The sequence below is a fragment of the Carassius gibelio genome, chromosome B17, assembly GCF_023724105.1.
Source record: "Carassius gibelio isolate Cgi1373 ecotype wild population from Czech Republic chromosome B17, carGib1.2-hapl.c, whole genome shotgun sequence".
In the NCBI taxonomy this organism is placed as follows: domain Eukaryota; kingdom Metazoa; phylum Chordata; class Actinopteri; order Cypriniformes; family Cyprinidae; genus Carassius; species Carassius gibelio.
Genome location: NC_068412.1, coordinates 17,499,449 through 17,513,556, shown reverse-complemented (window position 1 = coordinate 17,513,556; position 14,108 = coordinate 17,499,449). Strand labels below are relative to the sequence as shown.

General features: G+C 36.4%; 1 protein-coding gene across 2 annotated transcripts; it reads left to right on the top strand.

Annotated features, from left to right (window-relative positions):
• Nucleotides 1-145: 145 nt before the first annotated feature.
• Nucleotides 146-4,876, top strand: mtfr1l (mitochondrial fission regulator 1-like). Of its 2 annotated transcripts, XM_052581232.1 has the most exons (8): nt 146-314; nt 869-998; nt 1,094-1,201; nt 1,448-1,557; nt 1,679-1,890; nt 2,072-2,426; nt 2,980-3,125; nt 3,262-4,876. In XM_052581232.1, the coding sequence occupies exons 2-7, from the start codon at nt 984-986 to the stop codon at nt 3,089-3,091; spliced, it is 912 nt and encodes a 303-aa protein (XP_052437192.1). In that variant the 5' UTR covers nt 146-314; nt 869-983; the 3' UTR covers nt 3,092-3,125; nt 3,262-4,876. The 2 variants fall into 2 exon arrangements, with proteins under 2 accessions (XP_052437192.1, XP_052437191.1); XM_052581231.1 differs by lacking the exon at nt 3,262-4,876 and having other exon boundaries at nt 2,980-3,221.
• Nucleotides 4,877-14,108: the final 9,232 nt, after the last annotated feature.

The window sequence follows — 14,108 nt, the reverse complement described above, 5'->3', positions numbered from 1 at the left end:
AACACATTTGTTTAAAACGGTATATTTGAACTTTATGTGCTTGTTTACTTTTATTTTGTATTTAAATACTGGTTAAAGACCAAATTTTATTGGACTGTGAGGTAATAAATGCAGAATTCGAACCAATCAGAGGACGATATTACCAAATGCACTTCCGACTCATGAACTCATTCAGCCGGGGGCGCGCTGACTGTGCTGCTAACAGCTAATCAGCTAGCGGAGCAGGGATAAACAGAGCCGGACGATTCACAACACACAGTAAACCAGAGTAATCTGCCCTAGTGTAAACAACTGATATAATCTGACCACAAACGGTATGTCTTATAGTTCTTCTAAATGCATAATTAAAAGCTGCCCATTATAAGATCGTTTGTTAGCTATTATGCTAAATTGACGAATGAGGGTCACAGAAAGCCTTTGGTCTAGTTACCTTGTTTAGGGTTTTATCGTATTTCTGTTCCCAGTTTGCACTGTTGATTTTTTTCTAGCCTATATACAATAATCGTCTGTTCATGTAATTGCCAATTTTCTTGTTTAATCTTATATTTATGTATATAATTGTATCAGTCTACTTTATCTGATTATTTACTTCTTGGTTTATAGTGTTGATTAACGTTATGTGTATAGACAAATTGTATAATAGTGATTTAGCTTCATTAAAAAATTAAGTTACACTGTGCTTAACATTTTATTTACTTTATTCACAAACTGTACCATAAAGGGAGCACTTAGTGTGCAACAGCTGCAAAAACATAAACTGTAGTCTTTTATACTATAGGCCTACATGATTTCTTGACCAGCATTCACGGTGGTTTTGCCCATGAAATAGAGAATATTTTACATTTTTCTTTCTTTTTCGTGTTTCAAGGCAAAGGAACTCTTATCCCAGATGACCATGTTCTGTGTCCTATAATAAAAATAATAATCGAAACACTACTATACAATCCAAGGCATCTGTGCTTTCTCTCTTCACTCTCAGCAAAATGGAAACGGAAGCTGTAAGTAGATAAACGTCTAAAAAGCCTTTGTAATCATGTTTTGTCAATGTTTATGTATATTTTCGAATATTTATTTTCTTCTGCTTGCTCTTCAGGAGGTAATCCCTATTTGGCAAAATAAACCACATGGATCAACTCGTAGTGTGGTTAGACGAATCGGCTCCACACTGCCTCTTAAACCCTGTACCAGGGCTTGTTTCCAGGTATGAAAAAAAAAAAAAAATTCATATAAACACACATGATGCACAGCACTCAAGACAGTTAATGTTGTAAATTAGTTCTCATAAGCTTTTCCAAAACACATTAGCTGTCTGTGGTCTTTCTTGACCATGTACATTAAAAATGCAATTTTTTTTTTTTTTATGAAACATAATGCTAAGTTTTAAACCACTCTCTATAGCAAAGACAAAAATGAAATTGGTCAAGAATTTCTTGTTTGTGCTCTCCAGGAACTCCCAGGGCTTCCGCCAATGCGTTCTATGGACGGTCCTATGGTGCCTACATTGGCAGATATTGCCTGGATCGCAGATGACGAGCAGGAGACATATGCCAGAGTCAGGTAAGCAGTCTGTTGTGCTGGTTCTTCTGAATTTATATTTGGTCTTATGTAAGATATAAAGCAGTATTGGATCCTCAGATGGGAGTTAATCTTAAACCAGTGCTGTCGTGCTATTTGTCAGGAGTGACACGCGTCCCCTGAGGCATGAGTGGAGGCCAACGCCGCTGCTGGTTATGCACAGGAACTCGTCTGTGCCAAACTTCAGACGTGAAGGCAGGCGAGTCGAGGGTCTGAGGAAACCAGGTGTAACCACTTTTAACCGGACAACAGCTTTACAAGATGAGCTGAGTCGACTCCGAGCCCAGATCGCCAAGATTGTCGCTACAGAATCAGGTTGACTAAAGCTCATTTATTATCTATCATTTAAAAAAAAAAATATTAGTTTACAATTGGAATTTGCCTTCAGTCTTAAAATTAGGATGTGTCTGTGGCAATAGAAATGTAGACAATTTGATGTATTTGCTTGTAAATGTTTTGTGTTGTAGTCCCTCATGAAAAGTTTGAATCGTTTCAGATTCGAACCCCATTACCCCTGACCTGCTGTCCCCTGATGACACTAGTGTGGGCTTTTCCATGGCTCCTTTTGAGACCGCTGCTTACCAGCCTGCCCCCACAGCCTCCTTTGTCATCAGTGATGTCACAGAGGAAGAGGAGGAAGAAGAGGAGGAGGAGGAGGAAGTGTCAGAGCTAGTGCCTGATCCTGTGCCACCAGTTTCCATGACTGCATCTGCAACTTTTGATCTCGATCGTCCTACTATGGACTTCCGAGAGCCAGAGGAGGATACTGTGTCCCTTTCAAAATCAACAAGCTTCGCTGATGTCATGGACATCCTGAAAGATATGAACCGCATGAAGATGAGCAAGGACCGGTGAGTGCAGTTTTCTGTGCTGTTCTTTAGAATGTTTTTGAAAAAAAAAATTTTGTTGTTGTAAAGTTCATTCATTCTTTGAGTGTAACATTTATGTTATTATAAATGAATAATGATGATCTATTATCTATTAGTTTGTTATTCTTTATTGTCTTTATTTATTAATATAGTAAATTGTTATTGTGTTGTGTGATATCAAAACAAGATATATTGATATACGATAAATATAATTTCTGTGGATTATACATGTTTTTTTTTAACATGTATATAATGTATTGTTATGGCTTTAATAATATATTAATATCTATTATTGTTATTAATAGAATAAATAGCGGTGTTAATAATGATAATGGTGTATTAATGCATATTATTTTTTTATTAATGATTGATTGATATTATTAATATAGTAACTAATGTTATACCATCTATTACATTTGATATAATAATACTAATAATAATTTTAATGAATATACATAGTGTATTAATATGAATGTTCTTTGTTATGAATAAATATAGTAAATTATGTTATTGCATTTTTGTGTATTTTCTTTAGATATAACCGTGGGTGCACCTCACTAATGGAGGTAGATTCTGCCTCTCTTATATCTGAAGCATTGCGGAAGAAATTCATTCTGAAGGATGATGACATCAGTGTGAGGAAATAATCAATCATCCAAACCCTCACAGCAGACTCTCCATGTAAGGCTAAACTGCATGGAATGCTTTTCTCTTTGGTTTAAAGTTGGAGATTGAGATACAAATCCAAGAGAATAAAACATGGCTTTTGAATTTTTATGTACTTGAATCTTATCTTTTTTTCCTACTGGGTCAATAGTCCCATGCCTGTGGACCGTTGCCGTGAAAACCCCATAAAGCCTCTCAATAAACCCAATGGACAACTTTTGTGTTCCTCAGCGCTCCCACAATGCTGCACTGTGGTGACACGTCTGGAAGGAAAAGAAGCAGTTCTCGTCAGCTCATACACACACACACACACACACACACACACATTAGAAATTTGTTGGCTACTCAGTGCAAGTTGGAGAGTTTGTGTGTGTGTGTGTGGTCCATAAGCATAGCCTTGATCAGTGATCACTGAGCCTTTTTTGTTCCATCATAGACTTTGTGAAATCCAAGCACTACTTCCTGGTTTACCCTTAATCTTTTTTTGTCAATTTCAATAGGACAGTAATATCTTTAGACCCTTTAACAAGCGTGCAATTCCACACTATACTATTCAAGCCATGAAACCACAGAAGAGTCCTGGAGGTGCCCAGTCCCAGTGTATCTACTTGTAGATGTATAGTTGGAGCTGTAGCAGTGTTTCTCTTGCCTTACACGTTCCCTCATATAAACCCTGTAATACTTGAAACCATTTTGATGCGTGATCTGATGTTACAATACTGACATGCGTTTGCCTCTATTTAGAGACTAAACAAAAAGAGGTTCTTCTATTTAAAGGGTTTTTGGTGTGTCCATGTGCACTGAAGACTTTGTATTGCGTTCACCTGTAATTAGCGCTCTGTGATGTTCCCTTTTACCCTACAGACCTTTGAAGTGTATATTGTACCAGAACACTGGTGTGGTTTAGCAACATAAGTTTGAATTCATAATGTGTGTGCTTTATGTTCAGGAAGTACATGGGGAAATAAAATATTGTTGGTTTTTGCTTGTCAGGCAGGTTGTAAATGTTTCTGTAAAATCTGAATAGCATGTGTGATGTGGTGTTGGGTGTGACTAGAAGCCAGTTTTGAGGATGCCTCATGTTTTATATGACGATGAAGGATGCTTTTTTTCCTTTTGCAAAGTGTAACAAGAAGCTATTTTAATGCATACGTTGCTTTGTGCCACGGTTGCTCGCTAAAGTGGGAATCAAGCCCAACATGTGTTTTTTATTTGTTTCACATTCTTTAGACATGCCTGCAGCCTGGTTCCATCAGTCTTACACATTGCATTAGAAGAGAAATTTGGTGTTTTTAAACGTTTTTTTCTAACTCCACAATGCTCCAGTGCAGTGAAATGCTTTTATAGTTACCTTCATAACATCAATAAAAGCTATGACTACCTAAATTTTTTTTTTCTAGTTTACAGTACAAATGGCTTTTTTCAGAGTTACATTAATAAACAAGTTTGTTACAGTCAATGCTAATAGGTGAATAGAGCTGTAATATCAACTGTTATATATCACACACTTCACATACTAAGGTATGTCCGTGTACCTGTCAGTAACAGGTAAAATGTGTGTGTGCTGCTCTTCCATTCTGACTGCGGTTTCATTTATATTTTCAACCATAGAAAACACTGCAAGTTTGCTTTGATTCAGGCCAGTTTTGCAGTGCCATGTTTTTTTAGAAAACAGAAACTTGTGTACTTGTGTTTTCTTATTGTCAAATAAGAGAATTCTATTGACTCCTGTTTATGCACAAGAGGAAATAAATGGTTTAAAAGCATTTACTTTGTCCTCATTGACGATCATCAGCCACATGGGGGCGACATTCTCTACAGTATTAAAAGGGAAACATTTATACAACCTTACAATACTTGCATTAAGCAAGTACTTTTAGGACTTTGAAGGATCATGTGACACTGAAGACAGGAGTACAACATTACTGGAGTATTTTAAAAATGGCATTAAAATATATTGAAATAGAATACATATTTAAAATAGTTTATACTGTATTTTTGATGAAACAAATGCATACTTGAGCATAAGAGACTACTTTCAAAAACATCTAAAAAGACCCATTTTATCTAATCAGATCATTTTCCCGCGTAGATGTATTAAAAAGCTCTTGCCATCAGGTAAACACCGAATGCTCTGTCTGTGACATTCGAGACCACAGCAGAAAACAACACAACTCTGTGTCATCATGTCTCTGGCCCAAACCTGCAACCAAAAACTTATTTTGCATTTTTTATTAAATCATTTATGCTTTTATAAAAACTCAACCAAGGATTTTTGACGTGATACAATACTGTAATTGTAGTTCTGCAGTTCATGGTAATAAGTTGCATTATTTATGGTAATGCTCACAGACAAGGTGTATAGTCAGACATTTTCAAGGTTGTAATGAATTGTTTATGATTTCTCAAGTCTCGAGATCTTCCTTGAATACCACAGTTACTAAAACGCCACATTTCCTGTTGTTAAGACAAACGGTTTCTCTTCTGTGATACTGACACTGATAAATATGCCAGCTAGGAGTTCTGTCAGGTGAAATGATGAGATCGCTCCACCTCTACTACTGAATCTCCTGCGCTCATCAGTGCACGTGGGGCCTCGCATTACTCTCCAGGGACACCCATGACTTCGAAGATGCTAGTTAACCTCCTTTTTTAATTTTTTTCTCAAAGACCTGATTTGATTCAGGCCAGTTTCAGTGTTCAGTCTATTTTCTGTGGCAGTCCTTGGCCTACTTTATTACACCTCACCTCTGGAAAGCAGATTCTGTCTATTTTAGATCAGAGAGGATTTTTAGACGTCTGTGGAGATTTTGTTAAATGGAGTCCAGTGACACAGTGGCATTGTTTGAGACTATAAATATTGACCTTTGTGTGACATTGACACACTAATTTAGCCTGTTGCTTAAAAGTTTCACAGATCATTTCCCGGCTGCTAAATCTACATGTTGAAACTTTTACAATGTAACATACTGGTCAAATTCGATTAACTTCAGTTATTGTTATGTTGCTAAGAGGGAATTTGTCAGAACAGCTCTCTCAAAACTTTCTAGTAAGAAAATTAATTACTGTACAATATAATAAATCTCTACAGATTTGATAAGAACAACAAATAAAGCATCTTTTTTCTTTACTTCAGTCACAAGTATAGCTAATTTTTTATCCGTTTTAAGACCAGAGTGTGTCTTTGGATTCAGATGAGTAGTTTGTGGTCTCATGTTGCCAATGGAGTAGTTTTCACCCATAATGAGCTGGTGATTCAACAATGCAGGTAGGTACCTTTATTGAAACATTGATGAAGCACAGAGTCTGTATGGTTTAAAATGGAGCTCCAAGAATACAAACCAATAAAACCATTTCCTTAGTAACAGAACGGGGTCCGAATGCTGGCTTTATGCTTTTAAATGTGCCAGTAGTGGCATAGAGGCCTATGTAAGTAGTGTAATGGGCCCAGAAGAAAAGACTCCAATTTCCTATGCGCCTTCTGTATGAAAAATGTAAAAGTCTTCAATAATACATTATGCATTTTTGAACAGTTCAGGAAGGCTCTTTTATGGCTGTACATTGCAAGACCTCATGAGCAGAAGAGTTTCTTTACAGAGAAACACAAATGTGTGTGTGCTCATATGTGTGAATTGATGGCCTGATTGAGACCTTGATCAGATTCTCTCCTTCTAAATTTTTTTACCCAGTTTTCTTTTTCAAAGGCTTGCATCATACACAGATACATTTTCCATTGTCTGTGAAATTACAAAAAGATTTATGTTCTGTTAGGTCTGAGACCACGTTAAAAATCTTTGATTTAAAATCCAGTTTAACCCTGCAAATAAACAAAGTTTAATGATTATTTGCAAGTATCTAAGATTCTTTACTATTTCTAGATCTATAATCAAATCAATATATTTATTTACACCGTAAACTCCTTTGTAAAAACAGATGCACTTCCTCCACTGATGAATGTTTTTTGGATCATCTCAAATCATGCTGGAGAACATTATTAAATTTTTTTACACAAAACTTTGGGAGTTTGAGTACAAACGTAATTAAATCAAGTGAAACAAACCAGAAGATATTCTGAAATTCATTTGAATGTTCTTTGTAATATTTATTTAAATTGAATTTTTTTCTATTTTTCATTTTTTATTAATATTATTTTACTGATATTATACATAAAAATAAAATATTAAAAATGCATACAGAAGAAATATTATTAGTCATCTTATATTTTTGTACTCCACTGTTTTTTGTTTTTTTACCCTGAATCAATATGTGTGTATCCATACACTGTAAGATTACAGTAACCTACACAAAAAATTGTCTTTGCTTACATTCACACCAAACACACTTGTCAGTCCGGCATCCTTATAGCTGCACAAGGTTTAATCCTTGCATGCATGAATCCAACATGTTTTATCTCCCTGACTGTGAATGGCCTTGTAGACGCTGGTGCGTCAACAACACAATCAGTGCAAACATGTTCTTTGTGCACTGGAGGAGAATTGTTGCCATGTACAAATGTCATGTATTTGTTTCTCATGATGCATCACTAGACATAAGGATAAAGAGGTTAGTCTGCTGCTCTAAATAGAACGATAAACACTCTTTGTCTTTCAAAGCATTCCAAGTGTTGTTCAGCTGATATGTGCTTGATGCGGAGGTGTGTGTTACATTGGGAGATATCAACAGTCTCATATGGGTTTGTCTTGTGCACTAAATAGAAACGATAAACACTTTGGCTTTCAAAGCGTTCCAAGTGTGTGTTAGCAGATATGTGTTTGATGTGGAGGTGTGTGTTATATTAAGAGACGTCAACAGTCCCAGACAGTGTTTAGAAAACATACTATATGTCCTAGTTTCACATGTCTGTGATTTATTGGACAGTTTTCTGATCTTGATACTGTTTTTTTTTTTGCTTGCCTTATAAACACATACGTCTAAATTTGACTCTCACACCTTTTGTAGTCAGTTGCATGATTAAACCTCCTTTCATCCTTGAATTCAGCCATCTGCCTCCACCCATGCATCTGAGGAGGAAGGAGAGACAGACGGAGAGGGTGAAAACAAACTAGGTGATTTTCTTGGCATGTTATTATGAATTACTGGCTTCGAGATTTTTATTGTTCCTGATCAAGTTTCGAAACCGACAAACAGCTCTAGAAGATCAAAGCTTGCCATGAAGCTTCAAGCTGATCTGATCTTTGGATGGCATCATCAAATGCCTTCTGAAAGTGTCACATTTATCTTCCCTCTTTCAGTGTATTGGAGTGAGAGATATTGGGATCATTTCACAATGGGTGTTATTGCTTTTCTAGAGCAAAGGAGGGAATGGGAGATTTTGGATTTGGGATTGGAACATAACACAGGTTTACAGTCAAAATTCTACAGAAGCATGTTCTTGAGATAAAAAGTTCCCAACATAAAAATAGTTTTCTAATTATTACAAGCCAATTTTCTCAACAGACTCATGATTTGATGAAATAACTACTTGTTTACTTAAACAGAAACGTAATGATATTTGTGCATTTTCAATTTTCAATGTTATTTTTAGTTAGCCTACAGTTACTGCTGCTGTCGGATAAGAGGTCGGACATGTCAAGAAAACAACTTTGTTGTGTTGAGATCAGAAGAATATTGAGTCATGACAATGAAAAACAACTGAAGTCGTGATCACAAGAAAAGTAATAATAACCCATAGCATTTAAGGTCTTCCGTAAGATTGAAACAACTGCAATAAAATGTTTAGTCAGTTCATTTGTTTAAGCAGTTAATTTTAAATGACACTTAATCATCACATATATATTTTCCAACCTGCTATAAAATCACAGACTGTGCCGTGAGTCAGTCTTTCCATTAGAGCTGACAGCTGTGCTTTGTTAAAAAAAAAAAAAAAAAAAAATCAGACGGAAATGCAATTAAAAAAAAAAAACAATTCAAGCAGTAGTCATAATCATTATGTAATTGTGCCCAGAGTCACCCACTCACTTCCACCATATACTGTACACACATGCATATGCAGTACTCAATGCTACATTTATGTACCAGTGATGAAACAAATGCAAAACATTTGAAATATTTACATGTCTAAGTGCATTCTAGAAAACTCTCTGTACACGGCATCTTCTTGTGAAATATTATGCGTACTGTAAACCAGGCTTTAAAATGCAAACTGACTTACCGAATCAGAAATTTCACAAGCATGTTAAGTAATACAAGACCTAAAACTCTGCTGAGCTACAGCATAACACTCTGTTGCAGTGCTTTTGCTCTGAAGCCAGACGGTCCAGATCAAGAGTTCAAACTTAATTAACACTGTTATGGTATTGGTTTAGCCTGCAGCAGGGCTGCATAAAGTTTTCCAATAACTGCTGCGGCAACCGTAACAGATGTACTTCATTCGAATAAATGATGCATTTTGAGAAGTGACGTAATGTTCATAGTATAATTATTGTAATGGTGTAACTGAGAATCTTTCCATTAGACCGGTTGAAACAGAATCGGAAAACATCTATGAGAAAGGGTGGATAAATCAATAGGAAAAATAGGAAAATCAGATGGAAATGTGTTTCTGGGAACAACAGATTTTAGCTGTTTGATAAGGATAAGGATTTCTTGATTTTATGTGTATGTATTCTTTTTTTTTTTGCATTATAGATTAGAATTAAATTATTTTAATATGTTAATAACAATTGGAAATTCGCTGGATTATGGATTATACCAGCATCAAAGATTCCAGTTCTAATCAATAAACAGAAACCATTACCGATAAACCTTGTCCATCTTTTTTGCTTTTTATTCAACTGTACTGTAGACCCTGAGAGCTGCACAATATTTCACAGGAAGCAAAAAGCAACCAGGAATTGGAGTCTAATTCTGAATGCATAATCTTTACAGTCATGCTGTGCCATTAATGAGCCAGCTGTGGGTCTTGCTCTTATCTGCGCTAATAAAACAAATAGATCTTACAGTAAGTCTTTAGGGGCCTGTTGGATTCTGACGCATTAGCTCATGCCTTTTAGAAGCATTTTAGATAACAAATGCACAAAATAAATGAATCATCAAGTCACAATAAAAAATAATCCCCGCTCCTTTGGGATTCTATCTGAGTGTAACTTGCTTCTAAAGGCTAGAGTGCACTGTGGGATAAAAGCAATCCATACTGCACAGGTGGTTCCAAGCTGTCGCAAATGTGCATGGATGCAAGTTTGTGAAAAAGCCTCTGCCAAGAACATATGTGTGACAGAAAGGATGTCCCTCTGGTAGACACACAGAGTGCTGTTTTTAGCTCCAGTCTCATTAGCGGTGGCCTGAACAAGCAGAGCGGTCTTAGGGGTTCATTGTGCGTCAGAGTAGCGCTCATACTCCCCAGACAGGAGGAAACATTCTTTACTCCCTGACTCAGTCCACCGAACAGGAAATGATGTGCTTCATTAAGGTGCTTTGATGATACAAATAACAAAATAGTTGAGAAACAAACATATGCGAACCATCCAAGTTCAGCAGATCATACATTTATTTTTACAATTAAAATTGCACAACTAAGGTAACAGCTTGAAGGCTTGAGGTAGCCTTAATTATAAACAATATAAGAAATGTAATTAAAATAGATTCTGCCCATTTTTCCAGCTACTTTGATTCCAGAAATATTTTTCTCATTCAATTTTCCCACAGTGATTTTAAAAAGTCTTCATTTTAAGGGTTATCAGTGATGAATCAAATCAACCAGCATTATAGCCTACATTTTGATTTGAAGCAAAAAAAAAAAAAAAAGACAAAGAAAGGCTTTAATGAGAGAAAGACCTAAAATCCTAAATGAAGCATTGTGAATGACATAAATTAATAAATTTAAATTTAAACATATAGATAATATAAAAGTAGTGTAAAAGAGATGAATGGGATTTTTTACTTATTTTACATGATAGGACATCACAAGCCCACGCGTATCTGCAAGCAATCTGAAAATATATTAACTTGCCCTAAAATGAAAAGAATACCCCCAGCATATTGAGATTTAGAGATGGCCGTTGAAAGCGAAGAACTTTACCTGAAGAATCATTACAGTGTTAGTCATGACTCCCAGCCTCCGTTCCCCCGTTCTCTTGCTCTGTTTCCTGCTGGGATGCAGGCTTTAATCCCTCATTAGGGGGCGGTTTAATTGGTACTAATGCTTTGGAGAACTTCTCAGGAAATCCATTTAGCACATTCCCGAGTATTCCTGCTGTTCCGACTCCCTAGTGATACTAGAGGACCCTGTTCACCGTGTGGGCGTCTTGTTTTGGGTTCTTATCGAGCCAAGCTTAACATCTAAACTGTTTAATTTCATGCTCTTTGTGAAACACATGTGTGAAGTCATTATTTTGTTAATCTCTGAAAACAGTAATCTATGCAAAATCATTTTTCACAATTAGAGAAGGGAGTCAGTGTATGTTCAATCAAATCAACAAATCTTTAGATTGTGGGTCAATGAGTCCACAGGACTAGCGCCCTCTGGTGGAGCCAGAAATATCTGCTGTGCTGTGTCTTTCTCAGATTTGAGGATCTCATCTATGCACACTGGCCAGACCTTCACCTGTTTTAGAGGATATGATGTGTTGGGGTTGTTGTATTGTGTGTTCAGCTTCTTTAAATGTGTGTCGGGGTTGTTTAGTTGTGTGTTTAGGTTTTTAATGTTCATTGAATTGCATTGTACACTGAGGCCGTTGGATTGTGTGTTGGGATTGTGTTGCAGGTGTTTGTGGATGAGCAGCTAATGTTTTTGCAGTATCGCTCTTTTTTCTAACTGTACCTTTAGATTAAATGCTTTCTTTAATTTTTATTCTACTGCATCAAAGAATTAGCATTTTATGTTTTCTCTTGGCATCTGGATATGCATGTGGCATTTAATATTAGTATGTTTACATTAAAATGTTCTTGTTTTCTGCTCCCTGCTTTGATGTACTTTGTTTCATCCAGAAGTGTTTAGAGCAGAAGCATGGCGACCTGTTTCATCTCTCAGCCCTGGTGAAAACGATTAGAGTAAAATGCCATTACTGGCAGAGGTGTGTGTGTGTGTGTGTGTGTGTTTTCCCTTGAAGGCATTTTAACAAATGTTTGTGACTCCATGATTCATGTGGAGCTTCGAACAGAACAGATGGAAAACACGGAAAGCAGTTTCATCACACTCTTGCACCGAGAGTTTAAGATTTCCCACAGTTTTTGTTTCAACGGTAGATGGAAGAGTGACGGTTCAATGAGGCTGTGCACTGAACTGGCATGAAATCTAACAAATGACCATCATTTCGTATGTCACATTAAACTGATTTGAGGATGAGAAAGTACGATATTCAAAAGCATGATTCATGATTCATTAGGCTAACAGAACATGAAGATACTCTACTGATCAGACTATTGAGATACTGTACCAATCATCTCTTGTTTTATGATGCTGCTGTCACACCTCATGTGGGATGCCATTAAATATTCAGTGTCCTAGTGGATTTCTTTCTGTCTGTCTCTCTGTCTCTCTCTCTTTCTCTGTTTATGTTGAGTCATCTGACAAACAAGCAGCGAGTGCAATTACCTCAGTCCATTATTCAGATGCTAAACTTAGCAGGGATCAGAGGTAAAACAGATGACAAGAAAAGATATTGTTGAATCCATATATAACGTGAGCCATAGTTATATTTAGAGACGGATCAACACTATTTTAAGGTAACGGCTCAGAGGGAAGTGCATAGATCAAAAAACAGTTATTTATGCTTGAATATGTGATTGATTCGAAGCCATTTTATTTTCAAAGCAATGCCAAATCTGCCTCCGATTACTTTCTTGGTATAGACTCAGCACTGGGGAAAATGTCTGAGCAGTGATTGCATATGTCATATTGTAACCAACAGATGAAGCGCTTATTTTAGACCGAGGAGGAATTTGCTGAAAGAGACCGAAGCGTGTTCACAGCTGATGTAATTCATTAGTCTGAAAAGTACATCATGATTCCCTGAGTAATGTTTGATTGAGAAATGATTGAAGAAGTGCTAGATTTCCTCCTTCGTCTAAAATGGGCTTATCATTCTGGAATTGATCTGACCTTGCTTTGATTGGTTTAACCTAAGAAGGACTCTCACCTAATTAACTCCCTTAAAAGTCCTAAAATACAAATATTAACAATATTATGGTCAGTATGGGGGGAGGCTGAGCCATGATGTGTAAGTACAATAATAATTTAACCCTCCTTTCAACTTGAAACCCTGTTACTATTAGAGAATTGCAAATCATCTTATAGAAATGTGTCTGGCATATGTGGCTTATTAAAATATTTGAGATTCAACAGCAGTCAGATCATGACAGACTAAAGTTGAAATCTCCAGGAGAATATGATGCTGGTAAATACTGGGGTCACTGTGCAAGATCTTGAACTAACTAATAGAGTAAAACCCTTCTGTCCTCTATAATTAAGACCCTGCTTTCCTTCCCCATGGCCTTCACTCCTCTTCTGCAGCTGGGGGTGAAAATTACAGCCCTTCCTCACTCTCCTACACTGCTCTCTTATTCTTTCTCTCATATAAATGAGATGCCATCTGTTGCCATCACAACTGATGGATCATTTTTTTCTACATCTGATGTCACTGTAACACATTGGTCATTCTTGCTTATTTTTTTGCCAAATCCGTGAAAATAAATGGTGGGATTAAGTGGATTTGACACAGGAGATTTCTAGAATGAATGAAAACGGCAGAATGTTTGTGAGCCCTGGATCCAACAGCTCACAGGATATTGATGTAAGAATCTCTCACATATGGTGAGACTAATTAAATAATGATGGGAATTAATCAGACCAACAAACTTGACAAATATTTACGAAATATACAAAACTCCAGAATGCTCCAAACAGTTGCATCTGGTGTCTTTACACAGCTGAGTTAAGGCTGCTCTGAGCAGCTCTGTGGCCCATTTACATACAGTAAAATCATGTTAATTTTTTTGTAATATTATATTTTTCTTTTCATTAATTTCATGTTTTAAAAT

What these genes read in the sequence shown, in the direction of transcription:
- mtfr1l (XM_052581232.1), top strand. An exon ending in GTACCAGGGCTTGTTTCCAG is followed by an intron (nt 1,202 to 1,447) that starts GTATGAAAAAAA and finishes TGTGCTCTCCAG; the next exon opens with GAACTCCCAGGGCTTCCGCC. An exon ending in ATGAAGATGAGCAAGGACCG is followed by an intron (nt 2,427 to 2,979) that starts GTGAGTGCAGTT and finishes TATTTTCTTTAG; the next exon opens with ATATAACCGTGGGTGCACCT.